The sequence below is a fragment of the Pelobates fuscus genome, chromosome 6 (assembly GCF_036172605.1).
Source record: "Pelobates fuscus isolate aPelFus1 chromosome 6, aPelFus1.pri, whole genome shotgun sequence".
NCBI classification, from domain to species: Eukaryota; Metazoa; Chordata; class Amphibia; order Anura; family Pelobatidae; genus Pelobates; species Pelobates fuscus.
In genome coordinates this window covers 200222809-200240380 of record NC_086322.1, presented here as the reverse complement: position 1 = coordinate 200240380, position 17572 = coordinate 200222809, and the positions used below count along the sequence as shown (strand labels likewise).

The 17572-nt window shown below is 37.6% G+C and overlaps 1 protein-coding gene across 3 annotated transcripts in view; it reads left to right on the top strand.

Annotated features, from left to right (window-relative positions):
- Nucleotides 1-17572, top strand: part of HERC3 (HECT and RLD domain containing E3 ubiquitin protein ligase 3) — an 87485-nt gene that overhangs the window by 57397 nt on the left and 12516 nt on the right. For all 3 annotated transcript variants that reach the window (XM_063458643.1, XM_063458641.1, XM_063458642.1), the window contains exons 8-15: nucleotides 613-773; nucleotides 3947-4020; nucleotides 6670-6794; nucleotides 7238-7297; nucleotides 8175-8286; nucleotides 10478-10667; nucleotides 13348-13511; nucleotides 13903-14016. In XM_063458643.1, coding sequence (XP_063314713.1) covers nucleotides 613-773; nucleotides 3947-4020; nucleotides 6670-6794; nucleotides 7238-7297; nucleotides 8175-8286; nucleotides 10478-10667; nucleotides 13348-13511; nucleotides 13903-14016 — 1000 coding nt within the window. The remainder of the gene's footprint in view (nucleotides 1-612; nucleotides 774-3946; nucleotides 4021-6669; nucleotides 6795-7237; nucleotides 7298-8174; nucleotides 8287-10477; nucleotides 10668-13347; nucleotides 13512-13902; nucleotides 14017-17572) is intronic.

The following is a 17572-nucleotide window of genomic DNA, read 5'->3' as shown; positions in this document are numbered from 1 at the left end:
TCGATTCACCGACCGGGGCTCAGAGGGACTTATGTCACCAAAATACAACAAGATCTGAGCCCAGAACTAACTGTGTAAATGCATGATATAGACATATAGCTCCTCCTATAGTTAACTCTACCCCCATATACTCTTTACACAATCAGCTGAACAAAGCCTAACTTCCCTTACTTATTAGACCACATGGCTCACCCAGAACAATGGAGGAGGGGGGAAGTGTTTTCAGTTTCTGCATTCCTGCATTTGCTCAATACGGTGTTGATTGTATCTTAGCTACGTGAAACTAACTAACTGATACACCATTTACACATATGCCACATGGCAATCTTGTCCTAGTAAATTTATTTTTACTGAGATTCCACCACAATAACTCACCTTAATTCCAGCACTGCACGGGTCCCACGGCACTGGCTCCACACCCGATCCACCTCCTTGGCTGACCTCATCAGAATTTACCTATTTCCTATTAAGCTATAGTTGTTCTGGTGACTATAGTGTTCCTTTAATGTCTTAGCATGTAATTTTTCTTTGTGCATAGAACGTCTATGCTCTGTTCATCATTTAATCTGTGCATAAATCATGCCAATATTATTCAATTTTTCACATCTCCAGACAGCACACCATTGCTTATGTGCCTTCTTCAGGATTCCTCTATGCATTTGGCAGTGGAGATCTGGGTCAGCTCGGTACTGGGCAAACCCGTAATGTGAATTGCCCTACCATAGTGAAAGGGAAATGGGCTGCACACCGACGACAGATTCCAGCTCCAGCCGGTCAGTATATTTATTATTGCATAGAATTTGTTAATTTTTCACAATAGCCATATATAGAAATACTAAAGTAAACACACTGTGCTGTAGAATGAAGCCTTCATTCATGGAGGCTTCATTCGTATAACTACATGCTTAAAAGGTTTTTATCAATTTTTTTCCCCATTATTTTGTTTATATTTCTTTTTGCACATTTTCATAACATCTTCTCATGTGCAGTGTGTAACACAAATGGTTTATTTTATCATTTCCCAACATACTTTTAGCCATGGGCACCTTCCATTTTTCTCTTTTAATAGAGCACATTAAACACCACATAAATAGCCCATAAACAAATCTAAAAGGGATAGTGTGCTGCTATACTGCTCCAAATGAGCCGTGGGACCTACAATTTTGAAAACGAAAATGTGTAAAATTGAGAGAGCAAAGTATGTGCGGCACTGAGAAATGTTTGTTTTTTTTCCTACACAAGCGCACATTTTGTGAACAAACAAATAAAAAGTGTAATAAAAAATAAAATGACTGCATGGAACGTACTGATATACCATTGAAAGTCTTAAAATAACCAAATAAGTATATGGAATATTTTCAGGTGGTAGACTTCAAATTTGTCCACAATGAGGAACTGGACCCAATAAAGGCCTCCTTTTAATATTTTTGAATAAACTTTTGAAATTTATTTAACATTGATTAAGAAAAAATATTTAGATTTTTTTTTGTTTTTGTGGGTTTATTGATACATTTTTTAAATATGATATATTTTCGATATACTAATATTTAAAAAAAAATTTTTTAAAGTTTATGCAGATATATTAAACAAATTGAAAATCTTATCCAAAAATATTAAATTGAGACATAATTATGCGCATGCGTCATTGCTGTAATGAAGTTATGCTAATTATCTCAAACTGTGAGATTTGTCTTTAGCTGCTCTTGTTTACAAATCATCAAAGTGCAATTGGGTTAACTCAATGCTAATTTATAATTGTTTGATACATGTCTTCTATTAATAATAATTAGTAATGCATGTGTAACATGAATTGTATTTCTATGTGGGCTCTAGGACACATTTGAAATCAGAGGAAATCTCATTGTATTTTCATCATAAAATATTTTATAAATAAATATGTCAGGAGGACACTGCCTTTGCCAACATATAATATGCGTGGGTGCCCTCTGATAACGAGGGAAATTATAGCTGGACAAACACAGCAAAAGTGCCAACTATTGCTGTAGTCCGTAATTTACAAAATAATCCTGGTTGTTAAGGGGTTAATATTTATCTAGGCTTTCTACCTGCTGACTGCATTCTGTATCTTCCATGTCCTTGAGCAAAGACTAGTGCTTTGGTTTCTGCTTGGGGTTGGTAGCACAAAGCATTTGTTGAGACCAGATATGTTGTGGGAGTAGATTATCTTTATTAAAATGTGCACATTAAGCTCAGTGCTGCCCACAAAGCTTCTGGTTTTCTTAGAGTCTGTACCGGTGGCCATTTTGCACTCCTTCAGGCTTGCTGTGTCTGTCATGCAGTTATGTCATAATTAGAATACACAAAAAAATCATGAAATTGTTTAAAAGTGAACGTTCGCTAAAGTGGGAGGAAATACAATTTCTAGAACTTGTTGTGATTTTATCCACTGTACTTCTTTAAAATGAAGTCCATTGATAGCATTTTTAGTGTTCGATAATCTGTTTAAATGTCAGTATTTGATATAGTGTGTGAACATTCTTGGACTGACAAAAATGTAGAGATGGCTAACAGTGCCATTGATGGTTAATTGACAATGGATGTACAGATTTTTGGTCAAATTATCTAAACTGGGCGCAGTCTATATAACATGGCAACGTGACAGATTTTGTTTCTAGTGTGGCTATTTTTATGCAGCCCGAGTCTCCGCTTCCCTGGCTGAGACTCACACAGCCTCCATAAATGAAGGTTTCATTTTACAGCACAGTGTGTTTACTTTAGTAGTTCTTACCGTGTAGTTTAGAAGTTCTTTTCTCAAGCTTTATTAATTGAACTTTAATCACACATGAGCCAGCTGCAGGCTTTACCAGGTAAATCACAGAGTAGGAGATAAAAAACTGTCACGGTTAGTAACCCAAATACAGAGAGTATGAATCCAGAAAGGTAAGACAGGTTCAAGATCGTGTTGCCGGTCCTTAGAGGTGGCTGGGCTTCACGAAATACAGAGAAATAGATAAACTATCCAAGATCAAGGTATTCCAGAAAGAAGGTCAGTGAGAAAACTAAGCCGGATCAAGATTATCAGAGGTCAGAATAGACAAATGGATAGGAAAGAATCACTATAAAGGACACTAGCAACATACTAAAGGGATCAAGAAACCACAATAGGGCAAGGAACAATGGATTTGGTGTTTATACTATTTAGTATAGCCATGACCCCAAAATGTAGGGGGGGGGAGGGTTGAGAATGATGCAGACCTGGGGCGTGTGGTCACTTCATCATAAGAGGAGGCAGAGAGGAGGAGGGACTTGGTTTGCCAAATCAGCGCACCACATGATCGGCTAAGGGTTGAATATGTGTGCTGGGGTTCTGACAAATACATTGTGCAATGAGGGAAGTTTGAAAATTAGACGTCTTTTTCAGGAGTTTTGTAGGTAGGCTGCATGAGTCAGAATTTAGACAGGTGCGACTAGGGGTGCATAAACAAAGTGATTTAAACCCTAAATATAAAAAAAAAAAATGGGCAGTCAATCTGCAGGGGCATGATCTATACATAAAAACCACTTCAATAAGCTAAAGTAATGGAATGTATTGCTCCAGTGGGTAGGCATCATTTTTAAGTGCTTGCACTAAGCCCTCATAGGGATCATTGATTTAGCTTTTAGATTGCCATTCCACCTCTTCCATGTGTCGTGGAGATGATTCATTACCCTGATTCACTAATCTGTGGTATCACTCCAACATCCCAAAAACATTTGGGGGAAAAAAGGCAAATAGATGTGTCCTTGATTTTTGAGGAATTCACAGTTCGTGTCTAATTTGGTCACTATGTAAATACAATTATGTTTAAAAACAAACTGTGCTTGAAATTATTATAAGGCAAGTTTTATAACTTATCCATTTTTCTCCAGCTGTTTGTAGGGTTTTACCCTTAGGAATATAGTTCATAAAATCCTTCTAATTGCATATTGGTTTTCTCTCTGCTAGATCCCACTTCATATAACATCAAGCAGATATTCTCTGGATGGAATAAAGCATTTGTTCTCTGTTCAAAGTTAGAGGTAAGCCATGGAGTCTTGTAAACTGTATCAACACAACCGACTAGTAACAAAGTAAGGACTGAGATTTACTTTCTCAAAGGAGAGTAAGTTAGGAAGCAGACATATTTCACTAGAGATGAATATCCTAGTTTTTCTGTGTTTTTTTTTAACATAGAACATTCATTTTAGCAGAACCAGCATTTGTCACTCTGGGGATTTGAGTAATAATGCTACCAGGGGATTTTCAGTAGTATTCCTTGAAAGTAACTTGAGCTCAGTAAAGTTGGTAAAAGGTTTAAACAACATATTCCTCTGTTCTGTCATATTCTGAAAAGTCCCATCCTGCTTCTTGCACTAAAGTAGATTGGTCAGGTTTTTTTTTTTTCAAAATGTGTCCCATTTTAAAGTTAGTCTTTGTAAATGTAGTTACTATTTAAAACTATGGGATTCACCCCTTATAATGGGTGTCAGAATGTTTAACAGTATTCCCCTAGCTTATAACGTGACTTAAGTAAGCCAACAGTTACATTTAAAATATCTTGAGAGAGAGAGCTTGGAGGGACACTGTAAGCTCCACAACCTACAATTCATTATCCTAGTCCTTTAAGGACAGTTTAGAGTGGAGTGAGCAGGTACGGTAGCTGTGATTGTGTGGCTCCCACATAGACAGCCTGGTTGCTAGGCATTGTTCTCAGAATGCTGTATAAGGGCTGCTCAGTTGTGACTCTCACACCCATTGGTCCACCAAATTAACGTTGAAGGAAGCGGTTGCCGGGATGTACCATCATATTCAGCTGAAGGGGAGCAGGAAGGGAAACTGCTCAGTGCTAATCCGAGTTAGTGTGAGTCTGTGTATGATTGGTATGACTGTCACTGTATGTCTGTATATGTATTGCTAGTGCGACTCTGTGTATGAGTGTCAGTGTGTGTGTGTCTGTATATGTATTGTTAGTGTGACTCTGTGTATGAGTGTCAGTGTGTGTGTGTCTGTATATGTATTGCTAGTGCGACTCTGTATGAGTGTCAGTGTGTGTGTCTGTATATGTATTGTTAGTGTGACTCTGTGTATGAGTGTCAGTGTGTGTCTGTATATGTATTGCTAGTACGACTCTGTGTAAGAGTGTCAGTGTGTGTGTGTCTGTATATGTATTGTTAGTGTGACTCTGTGTATGAGTGTCAGTGTGTGTGTGTCTGTATATGTATTGCTAGTGCGACTCTGTATGAGTGTCAGTGTGTGTGTCTGTATATGTATTGTTAGTGTGACTCTGTGTATGAGTGTCAGTGTGTGTCTGTATATGTATTGCTAGTACGACTCTGTGTAAGAGTGTCAGTGTGTGTGTGTCTGTATATGTGGTACTGTGTATCTATGTATGCCTGTTGCTGTATGTCTGTGTATCTATGTATGACTGTCATTGTGTGACTATGTATGTGTATCAGTGTTTGGTGTGTGGCTTTGTATGCGCATTATCTGTGTATGATTATTGCTCACAAAAGGGTGTTCCTGAAAATATAAATCCTCACTGTTTCTGTGATTTAATTCTAAATCTGCTCGACGTAGGACCATCCCACTTCCCCACTTCCTACTGAAGAAGCTTTCCCCTTTGGGACATCCCAAGTACTATTACCATACCCATCTGTTTGTGCAAATTAAGTCAGTCTTCTTAAGATGAAGGATCTGCCCCAGGCTGTAGCACTGCTCACTGTCTGGCTCAGAGCACACATATTTTTGTGGTTATGGTGTTTTGACTGTCCTTTTAAACAATGAAAGCGATGAAATATTCTCCAAACATGCCTTTATATTAGGAAGTTCTTTATTTTCCATACAAATAACTGGATGCAATTGAAAAACAAAATAAATTAACATATCGCCATATTGTCATAAAGGTTTTAAGAAAAAAACACAAATGTATCAGCTGTGCCCAAGTAATTTATGTGCTAAACTACTTTATTGTCGTGAAATGAATCAGCACGTGTTAAAATGAAAATGTATTATAGATTGACCTGTTGTCTAAAATATATTGGGTGAGATGTATTCGTGCTGTGTCAGAAAAGTGATGCAAAACATAAAAATGAAATAATCATCAATACAATGTGTCTCCTGGCTCCATTGGTTTCCATGGTGATTGCCTCCCTTTTAATAGCATTTTGATTAAAATCTCCCCAGCCAATCAAAAATTAAAGTCTAGGTGGATGGGGAGAAATGTATTTTAATACAAGAATGTGTTTTTTTGTTTTTTTTTGTGACAGTGGTGAAGGCACTAACATGTTTAAAGTGGCTCTATCATCAGAACATTTCTTTGAAATCTATAATACTTCACCAAAGGAGGTGTATTCATCTTTTTTTAAATGTATTTTTTTTTTGAGTTTTAGAACTATTAACATCAACATTTTAGAAATAGACTAAACAAATTGTAATGAACAATCATTGAGGATAATATAGAAATATAAAAGGATAAAGGAAGCAAACCACATCCCTAAGACACTTGCAAATCAATAGTTAAGTGCTGACTAATAGGATATACATTACACAGCAGTATCTCTGTTACCCTCAGTCTACAGAGCTAACACACTTTCACTCGCTGTTTACATTGAGGTGAGGTGGAGTAACGTCTGCATTATTTGGTGGATTCTGGTGTAATATTTCCTTTTTGTCTGATGTTTCTTTTTCAGAACGTCCAGCCTACTGTTGACTTTCGTTCCTGCACCAATAGAAATGACATCAATCTGATTAATGCAGAGACCATTGATGTGTGGAGGCAAAAAGTAATGGAGCATAGTAACTCCAATTCTATCAAGTATGTTACTTTAATCAATTGATATCTTGTGTATAACATAATGATGTGGTGCTGTTACTAGGCCTGCTCATTTGTCAAATACTGGGCAATGGGCAAAATATGAGATTTAATTTTAAGCAAAACATCCTTCTTGGTGTATAAACTATTCCAATATTAAATTTAATTTTCTGTCTGTTTCCAGTCTGTTTAATGACAATATAACTGCTCACAACTGTTCTGTGCAGTAGGCAAGGTGGGAATGCAGTGGTGTAGCCCATACTCTGTATAAGCCATGTCCCTTGCACCTAACATATCCATTAGTTGTGCCAATTGGCATGCATATTGCAAGAAAAACTGCTTTGTTTAAAATAAACTATGATAGCAACTATGTATTTGTGCGATCACTTATAGGAATACTTATCTCCTTTTTCTCTTTTCCTCTCGTTGCCTTTTGTGTCTTCAAGTTGCATTGTGCAAACCTTGTCGTCCTCTGCATGCTGGAATGGGAGCTTTCTGGAGAAGAGGTTGGTATAGTCTTATCATGGGACAGCCCACCATCAATCCGTCCATCCATCACTTCTTTTCATAAATCATTTTTTTTAACAGGTGCTGCGAGGTATGCTGAATGTTAGAATAGTGGGTCAAATCTCTTTTTTTATAGTTACATAGAAAATAAATGTACACAATTAACAGTTAACTAAAAATTATAATATGACAATATATCTGTCTTATATTTAAGATATTCCCACATAAATCGAGAAAGTGAAAGAATGAGAATGAGTGATAGGTGTAGGCCAACTGGCTGTAGCTTCTTGAGGATCCTGGAAGAAAATAAAAAAAACACCTGACAAACTCATCTAGATCAACAAATGACATGCATATTTGGTTAACTGTGTCCAGTACTAGGTAAATGGACTTTAGCTGTGAATGCTTGGCTTGCAGAACATGGCTGTCTGTCACAAATAATTCCAATGAGTTAGTGTCTATAACAGGGCTAGGCAGCCTTTGGCACTCCAGATGTTGTGGGCTACATCTCCCATGATGGTCTTTCAGGGGATTTGGTTTGGGACTGGCATTCAGGTGATGCAATTCACTTCACTGGTGACATCACATAAAAGGGGCACGTTGTTCCAGCAAATGTGTGCCTTGATGAGAGACAGTACACGCAGCTGCAGAACTCCCCATGTGCAGAGAGCTGCTGAAGTTCTCATGTATAGGTAGAAGGGCTCTTGGTTTACCCTTACACAGCACTTGCTCTAAACCTCAAAACCTGAACTAAAAACCTGTAACTGTGACTGTCCTGTCAAATGAAGGGCAGTTGACAGGTATTCAATAAGGCTCATTTATAAAATATTTTTTCCATATGCTTAGGCAATTTTTATGTTTTTCCAATGTTTGTAGAAATGATGACCATTTTAAAACAAGTCCGAAAATACCTGGAATCAACATGTGCTCCGTGAAACTTTTGTTTGAGAAGCTCCTGAACTCTCATCAGTCCAGACTGCTCGAGCAGGTAACGCACATCCAGGGGTGTGGGTCAATTAAAAGACTATTTACAGTATTTTAATCATTTTCTAAATAAGGGGAAAAAGGCAAAAGTTGTGTGTGTGGTTTTTTTTTTTTAAAGGAAGGAAAGATTATAAATGAAAGGTCACTAGATAAAAATGAATAAAGTCAATGCAAAACAGAGGCTTAAAAGTGTATCATACTTTTTCTGTAGTGAGTTTTTTTTACATATACTGCTTGTTTAAAATGTTGGGAATCTGAATCATTAGCTAGGCCAGGGGTAGTCAACAAGGTCTCTATCGCCCACTAGTGGAAGGTTTGGGATTTCAGGTGGGCGGTGGTGGGTTCTGCAGAAAAAGCCCAGTGGGCCTCAATGGCCGTGGACCAAGGCCAGCAGGATCTCCCTGCCGGCCTATGCAGAGCCAGCCTTGCTGTAAGCCCTCTCGGGCTGGCGAGGAGATCAAAGATCTCTCTCACCGGCGTGCTGACACTTAGTTCCAGGAGAGGGAGGGTAGGGCCTTGGATGCTCTGTGTTCCTCTAGCAAGCAGGCTGGTCGGAGCGTTGCATGTTACCATGGCTCCGATACAGTGCTGTGCTCGCAGGAGGACAGGAGAGTCAGCTGCAGGAACTGCAAGCTAAAGTGAACATGACATCACTGGACCCCCAGGGCTTGCAGAATTATGTCCCCCCACTCTGGTAAGAAGAAGATAAGACTAGATAGATTTTCACATCTCACCCACCTACACACAGCAAAGACCCTATGCACCCCTCACACACACTACCCCGGCTCACACACACACACTGCACCCTCACACACACAGACTGCCCCCTCCCATGGACTACACCCCTCCAACACACAGAGACTGCCTCCTCACACAGACCACAACTCTCTCACACGCACCGCAACCCTTCACACGCGCACAGCAACCTCACACATTCACTGCCCCCTTACATGCACCCTTCACACACACTATACCTCTCACACGCACACACTATACCTCTCACACGCACACACACTACACCCTTCACACACACACAACTTTACAGACACACATAGAAAAAAAATGTAATATAAAACAGTCCTTTCTAAAAAAAGAAAAAAAAAGAATTGCACTTGCGCTATAAAATGAGTTACTGCAGCACTGGTGTGTGGTAAGGAAATTTTACCATCAACAAAGATACAAAATTGGGTAGTAGGTATTAAAAGGTTGACTACTGCTGAGCTAGACACTAAAAATCTTTGCGAAAGAAGGCAAAAACAACAAATCAAAGCAATATCCCACTGTGCCCCAAAAGGAAAAAAAATCCTTGACACAATATTGGCTACTTGAATTGGCAAGCTGTTACCAGACATACTAACCATTTTAACATTTGTTAAAATGGTATTTGTTTTGGTGACTATAGTGTCACTTTAAGTCCCAATGGATTATTATTTTCTTATTAAACCCTGCAAATGAACAGGCTACTATAGATATGTGTGTACTGACCCTGGGCATATTTTTATGATGCTATCATATCTTCTGAGAGATGCCCTTTTTTTTTCTAATGCAAACAAGTTCACATTTTCCATCCTTTCTTTATTTTTTATTTTGGTTTGTCAATCTTTGTTTATTATAATATTTTTCAAAGTATTAAGTGGTACAGAAAATAGAAATAGAATAGCATTTAAACAACACATTAAGGTAAGTAAATACATCCTTCAGGCTGCTACCCCCATCTAAGCGTACACATCAGGGGTTATGTGGCTGGGTATTTACGTGTAGCCTTTCTTTATAATTAAATCTTCCATTCCCCTTATTGTAGCATGGCTCTGCACTTTTTTCCAGTTCTTTAATATCCTTCTTTAAAATCTGTGCCCTGAACTGTGCTGCGTATTCAATGTGGCATCATATCATTGATTTATAAAGAGGCAAAGTAGTTTAGTAATGTTGATATTTGTTTATATAAAAATTGAAGGTAACCAATATTATTTTAGAATTCCTTAGTGTTTTATATAAAGATATGCTGGTTTTGTAATTCCCTTTACTGTATGGTGTGGGTCTAAATCAGAGTACCTCGAACACTGCACCCACTTTCCACACTCAAGAGTATCTGCATTTTGAGAAGAAGCTTGCAGCATATCTTTCACACTGCTTTCAACCTGATAGACCAGGACGTATTTTGACTGTTGCATTACCATTAATATTTTTTCTCTTAGATTATTAAAGGTTTTGAAAGCTTTCTGATACCACAACTACCCAGCTCTCCACCTGATGTGGAAGCAATGAGGATCTACCTCATTCTCCCAGAATTTCCTTTGCTTCAGGATTCCAAATATTACATCACGCTAACACTTCCATTAGCCATGGCGATCTTGCGACTCGATGCCAACCCAAGCAAAGTTCTGGGTGAGATCACAATAAAAGAAATTGGCATTATGGAACTTTATAGACATCACAGTTTCATCTACATATTGTGTAGATATAAATTGTATTTATTGTTGACAAGTTAAGCTTTTTAATCACAGCAGTGAACACTGGTGGCCCAATCCAGAATACGGAGTATATTCTAAACCTGTTAATTTTGCTAACACAATGTAAAGTATAAATTGTAAAATTGAATGGAGTACATTTCATCCACTCATTTATGGACGATATATCCAATTTATTGATATTTCTAAATGTACCATTGATATGTAGCACCTAAATAATTCAAGCTTATCACATCACACTATTTTAGATATGGTGATAGTTGAACCTTGGCGCCGTCTGGCACTATGCTGTCAGACAATTTGTGAACACTTTGACACAAACGTTGCTGCGTTAGCTGGTGTCTGTCAACCAATAAATACTGATTAAACGTGATGTAAGTTGATATGGTAATGCGGAAAATTTAACTTCTGCTGTCTCAGGCCACCTCTCATCAGGAGAACCACCCATGCCCTACACAGCAAGTCAAGTGTCAATCGTTTTATAAACATTTCAATGGATTACAGCCAGATGATGCTTGGAGACTTCTTGCACCACAACCATTACAGCAATCAGCATGGTTATGGTGCCTTTAGTGTCCCTTTTAAATTGTGTCCTCTCATGCACAGATTATTACAGTATATAAAACCATATTGGAGCACGGACTTTTAGAGCACAACATCACATTTAGTTATGTTGTTAATAGAGGCAGATGATTGCATAGTCCTTAAATGCCAGGTGCATGGCTTAGACCAGTCTTTCCTACATTCCCTTGCCTCGAGAAAGCAATTTCTATGAATTTTAAATTCCAAATGAAATGTGTAAACACTGATTAAGTTAATTCTATATTGAGAACAAGCCTGATTAACTTTAGGACTGAGCAAATTGTACAAGTTGTGATCAATCAAAACGTAAACAAAACCTTGAATTTGCGCTATATGTCTGTTCAGGCGTATTTAACCTCTTTAATATTATGTGTAGCCGCACTTATCATATATCATTTTGTTCAGGAGAAATGGGGCTTTCATGACACATCAACTATTTGTATATTAAGCATAATTTAATATGAATAAAATATAAAAAAATGTGAGAAAATAAGAAATTGTATTTTTTTAGTTCTGCATGACATTTTAACTGTGATTGTACCCAATACTGTTAGCGGTTACTGCAATAAAGTACACATATTTGTATTCAGCGATGTCTCACGGGTAAAATAGTACCCCCAATTTACAGGTTTTATGGTGTTTTTGAAAGTTACAGGGTGAAATATAGCACATTACATTTTTCAGTTTATACACATTGAAATTTGCCATACTGGTTATGTTGCCTTTAAGACCAAATGGTAGCCCAGGAATGAAAATCATCCCCATGATGGCATACCATTTGCAAAAGTAGGCAACGCAAGGTATTACAAATGTGGAATGTCCAGTCTTTTCTAGTAGCCACTTAGTCAGAAACACTGGCCAAACTAAGCGTTCATGTTTGTGTGTGAAAAATGCAAAAAACTCAATTGAACGCTGATTTTGGCCAGTGTTTGTGACTAAGTGGCTACTAAAAAAGACTGGACATACCCCATTTGGAATACCTTGGGATGTCTACTTTTGCAAATGGTATGCCATCATGGGGGTAATTCTCATTTATGGGCTAGCATATGGTCTCAAAAGCAACATACCTGTACATGGGGGGTACGGTTAAACTCGGGAGACTAAGCTAAACACAAGTATAAGGCTGCTGCAATGACTTTATATAGAATGTACATTAAGAACTTTAATCAAACAATATAACCATATTATTGGTCCATTTACTATATACATGTGTGAAAATGCCCAAATTTCAAGTGGTGTAATTTGAATTTTGCCCAAATAAGCACTGTTCAGCCTTTTAAAAACTAATTTTGAGAGTTTTATAAGTATGCATAAATATCGATTTACCATTACATTGCTATTATGGCTTTGCCTTTTTTGCCATTTTCTACAGGTATGTATATGTTTAACTTGCAACTTAAAGGACCACTACAGTGCCAGGAAAACAAACTCGTTTTCCTGGCACTATAGGGTCTTTAGGTCCCCCCCCCACCCTCAGGGTTGTCCTCCCGCCGAGCTGAAGGGGGAGAAAGGGGGGACTCTCCTCCCTCCTCCGATGTCAGCGCTGAATGCGCGCGCACTTTCAATCAGTCCATAGGAAAGCATTTCTCAATGCTTTCCTTTGGACATCCAGCGTCTTCTCACTGTGATTTTCACAGTGAGAAGCACGGAAGCGCCTCTAGTGGCTGTCAATGAGACAGCCACTAGAGGCTGGATTAACCCTGCAGTGTAAACATAGCAGTTTCTCTGAAACTGCTATGTTTACAGCTGCAGGGTTAACCCTAGATGGACCTGCACCCAGACCACTTGATTAAGCTGAAGTGGTCTGGGTGCCTAAAGTGGCCCTTTAAGTCACTTTTTCATTAAGATTGTTTTATTGAAAATTCCCAAGTGACATATCCTTTCTAACATTGAGAATAGTATGTACGTGAGCAAACACATAATGTCCACTTTTAGTATGTATTTGTCTCACTGAGTCTGCAAAAAATTGGCAAAATCTTTTTTTTTTTTTTAAACCAATATATCTGTTCTTTCAGATAACTGGTGGTCTCAGACTTCTCCCAACTACTTCTTCAGATTAGTAGACCTGTATAAAGCTACAGTAGTTTATCTACTAAATTCAAAGAAGACGCTGTTGATCCCAGTACTGTTTACCAGCTATATCACCGCTGCACTGAGACTTCTAGAGAAACTGCACAAGGTATTTTTAGGCATGTTCTGATGATCTCAGCATGTTTGTGTTCAACCCTTATATGGAAACATAAAAAAACATTAATCAAATAAACTGATGGTAACTGCATTCTTGTATCATATTTCAGAGTAGATATATGCCTGTTTAGAGAGAGGTGTTTCTTGAATACTTAAATATCTTCATAAGTAAATTATATTTTAACAGTGAGTAGTAGTGCATTGAAAAGCTAGTTGTAACTTATAGCCCAAAGTTGCTGAATTGGAAAATTCTCAACTTGATTTTTTAATTTTTTTTTATTTGCAATTTTGTTTTCATTTCACCCCACTTTGCAGTTTAGTGCATAAACGATTGCAATTATTGCTGTAGCTAAACTAATCCAAAGATCTCTCCCTCATTCCAGGTGAACGAGAAGGTACGACATGTGGAACATGATAAATTTTACATCCCAGAGATCTCCTCCTTAGTGGACATTCAAGAAGATTATCTCATGTGGTTCTTAAACCAAGCAGGACTGGTAAGATATCACATGGTGCTCTCTCTAGTTGGATGGAATCTCTTTAGAACTGTTCTAGTATAAACCCCTGACCGCTGTGTTATTATAATATACGTAAATTATTGCTCTTTTAATAAACATAAGTAAAACAACCTGAAAACCAGACGCAAAGGACCGATAATGCATTTTAAAGCAACAACCACTTTATTATTTTCAACACTAGATGTTCCATTGTAACAATTAATTAAAACACCCAGTAATAACTCAGTCTAAACTGTTCTCCAGTGAGACTGTGAGGTCCCGCAAGTCCTGATTTCTCATATTGTTAATCATTTTCTCACTCAGTTCTGCTGGGTGCATTGTGTGTCCCACCATGTTACATTTACGGTTAGCTTAGAGCAAGCATGTCAAACTCAAAGGCTAAAACGGGACAAATAAAGTTTATGTGGGCTGCAGAAAAACAAAAACAGTTTTCATAGAAGAATAGGTGTATTTCGTAAAGTACAAAACGGACACTAGACGTCCTCACACTCGTAGGGCTTCAAAGTAAACAAAAGACTGAATTTATTAATATACTGCCTTCCCTCCCCCAAATGAATACACTGCCCCTTCCATCTCTGAAATGAATACACTGCCCTCCCAGAATTTAACACACTCCCACCACTCTAATACACTTCCCACTCCCTCCCCCAATTTAATACATTAAAATAATACAAATATTCATTGCGGGTTGACTTAGAGGTTTGTACGGGTTTCCAACCTGTGGAAACTAAAGCTGCAGTAGTATTACTGTGCAGTTGCCAATAAAAATTAAAATGAGAGGAATATATATGACAGACATAAAACCTTTGTTGAGATCTTAAAGGTGTTTATTACGGAACAGTGAGTGCACTGAGCTAACATACGGTGTATAAACTTATGTCAAAATAACTGATTTGGAACGATCTTATCTTGTAAACCAAGACTGAGATTGTCTGTGTTGGCCTGAATTTTGGCACTTCATCGTTAACATAAATCTACTTGTTTAGTTAATACATATATTTTAAATCGTATCCTCTGCCCCCGTCTCCTAATATTTAATTAGATTCTAGAGAAATTGAATTAATGGTGAGTAAATGATATTCCTTTGCTCCATATGTGTGAGCATTTGCCCTCTTCTCTTTCTGAAAATGACCTGCTGCCTAAAAGTAATTCTGCAAAAGAACATTCACATGTCTATATGTTGTGTTGTGTTTTTTTACACAGTGTTTTGGTATTTTTTGTATTATTGTTATTTGTTGTTGTATTGGATGTTGGGTATAAAATAAACTAAGGCCTAAGTAGGAGTGATGAACCATGGACAGTCATCTACACGTATAATAAAGTGGTAATTTACACAGAGAATAAAGCAAAAACAGAAAAGAAAGTTGTAAAATCTATAAACAGTTCTGTCTCTAAGAATAATAATATAGTGACAAAAGAGAGAGCTTTTCAATAAAGTGAGAATCCAAACTGGTCACAATAGTCACTAGGACAACTGTCTAAGTCAACTATGCTTTCAGTCTTCAATTTTAAAATCACTTTCAATTCTTACTTTACAGGGTTATCTACTAAATACTGTATCTTGTCCAGATGGACAAAGTCCGGTCAAAATGACCAAATTCCAACCGCAATAGCAATTCTTATATTTGCTAAAGCCATTTGCTGTTGTGATTTGGTTGGACTGAGCAAATCTGCCGCCATTGCCTGGATGCATTCAGAATCCGGATTAAAATCTGTGTTTTTGCATCTGAAACCTAGAGAAAGTACAGGATTTGGAAGACTCATAGGGCACCGTTATTTATAAAATTCAGAACCAAATGCATCTGGCAGTATGCACATTCGCATATGATCATTATTGTTCACTTGCTTTTTTTTCTTCTCTTTTTTTTTTTTTTTCTTTCTTTTTTTTTTTTAACAAGGGAATTGATAATTTTAAACATAAAGGCTCTCAACAAGGGAGGACTAGAAAGGAATCCATGCATACAAATACACAATAATAAATACTTTATTCAGTATTTATATGAGCAAAATTTAACACAGTTGAAAATATGTGAGTGAAGAAAACCCTTAAAGAAAATACTGAACAGTAGGTAGGACAGAGAGAAGAAAAAAAACATTCCCAAAGAGTTCAAAAAGGGGATCCAATGAATACTGATCCACCAATGTCATGCTGTGAAACTACAAGGCAGATATATATACCGTATATTTATATTTATATATATAAATCATCTCCTGGAAGGAAACAGATGTCAGAGGCCCCAGTCAATTAGTTATTGGGAAATCCTGTGTTTAAATTAAAATCATACAATTCAAGGTGGAGAGATAATCTGAGTCTGTTAAAGGAACACTAGAGGCACCAAAACAACGTTAGCTTAATGAAGCAGTTTTGGTGTATAGATCATGCCCCTGCAGTCTCACTGCTCAATTTTATGCCATTTAGGAGTTAAACCACTTTTGTTTTTGTTTGTGCAGCCCTAGCCACACACACCTCCCCCCCCCCCCAGCTGTGACTCACACAGCCAGCATGACAACAGAATAGTTTAATTTCCAATCAGATGTAACTTACTTTAAAAGTTGTATCTCCTGCTCTGTAAATTGAACTTGAATGACATACAGGAGGCTCCTGCAGAGTCTAACAAGTTATTAGCAGAGCAGGATAACAAATTCTAAATTACAAATGAAAAAGAATTTGCAGTAAAGGAAGTGTAAACATTAGATGACTCTGGACAGTCACAGTCACATGCAGGGAGGTGTGACTAGGGCTGTATGAACAAAGTGATTTAACCCCTAAATGGCAGGGAATTGAGCAGTGAGACTGCATGGGGCATGATCTATGCACCAAAACTGCTTTATTAAGCTTAAGTTGTTTTGATGACTATAGTGTCCTTTTAAGGATCACCAACAGATAGTGCTAGGACACTGTAACAAGCAAATGTAACAAATGTAATGTATCAAAAAGAAACAGGATCGAAAAAACTAGTAAATAATAACAATTTCTGTTCTATTTAACCCCTTAAGGACCAAACTTCTGAAATAAAATGGAATCATGACATGTCACACATGTCATGTGTCCTTAAGGGGTTAAACAAGAATCCTTCTTTTAGGAGGACAGAAAAAGCCTCAATATGGTTGAGAAGTGAGAGAGATAGTGTTTAACCCCTTAAGGACACATGACATGTGTGACATGTCATGATTCCCTTTTATTCCAGAAGTTTGGTCCTTAAGGGGTTAAGAAGATAATATGTGGCTACATATTAAAATGTCACGCTGCTAATACTGCACATCAATAGTCTTCTTTAGTACCTCAACAGTACCTCGGAGCCATGGAGAATGGTTTAACCGAGGCCTCTATATACCACTAAATACCTATATCACAAGCCTGACTACAGATAATACTAAGTGCAAACACCCATGAAAAAGTGCCCATAAAACTCAACATAAAGCTAACGTCCGACGCACGTTTTGCCACTACATGTCTGAAGCAGAATTGGGAACTCAGGAATTTCTGCTGGTCAGTATTTTCGAAGGGCTTTCATTATTCACATACTTTTAACTG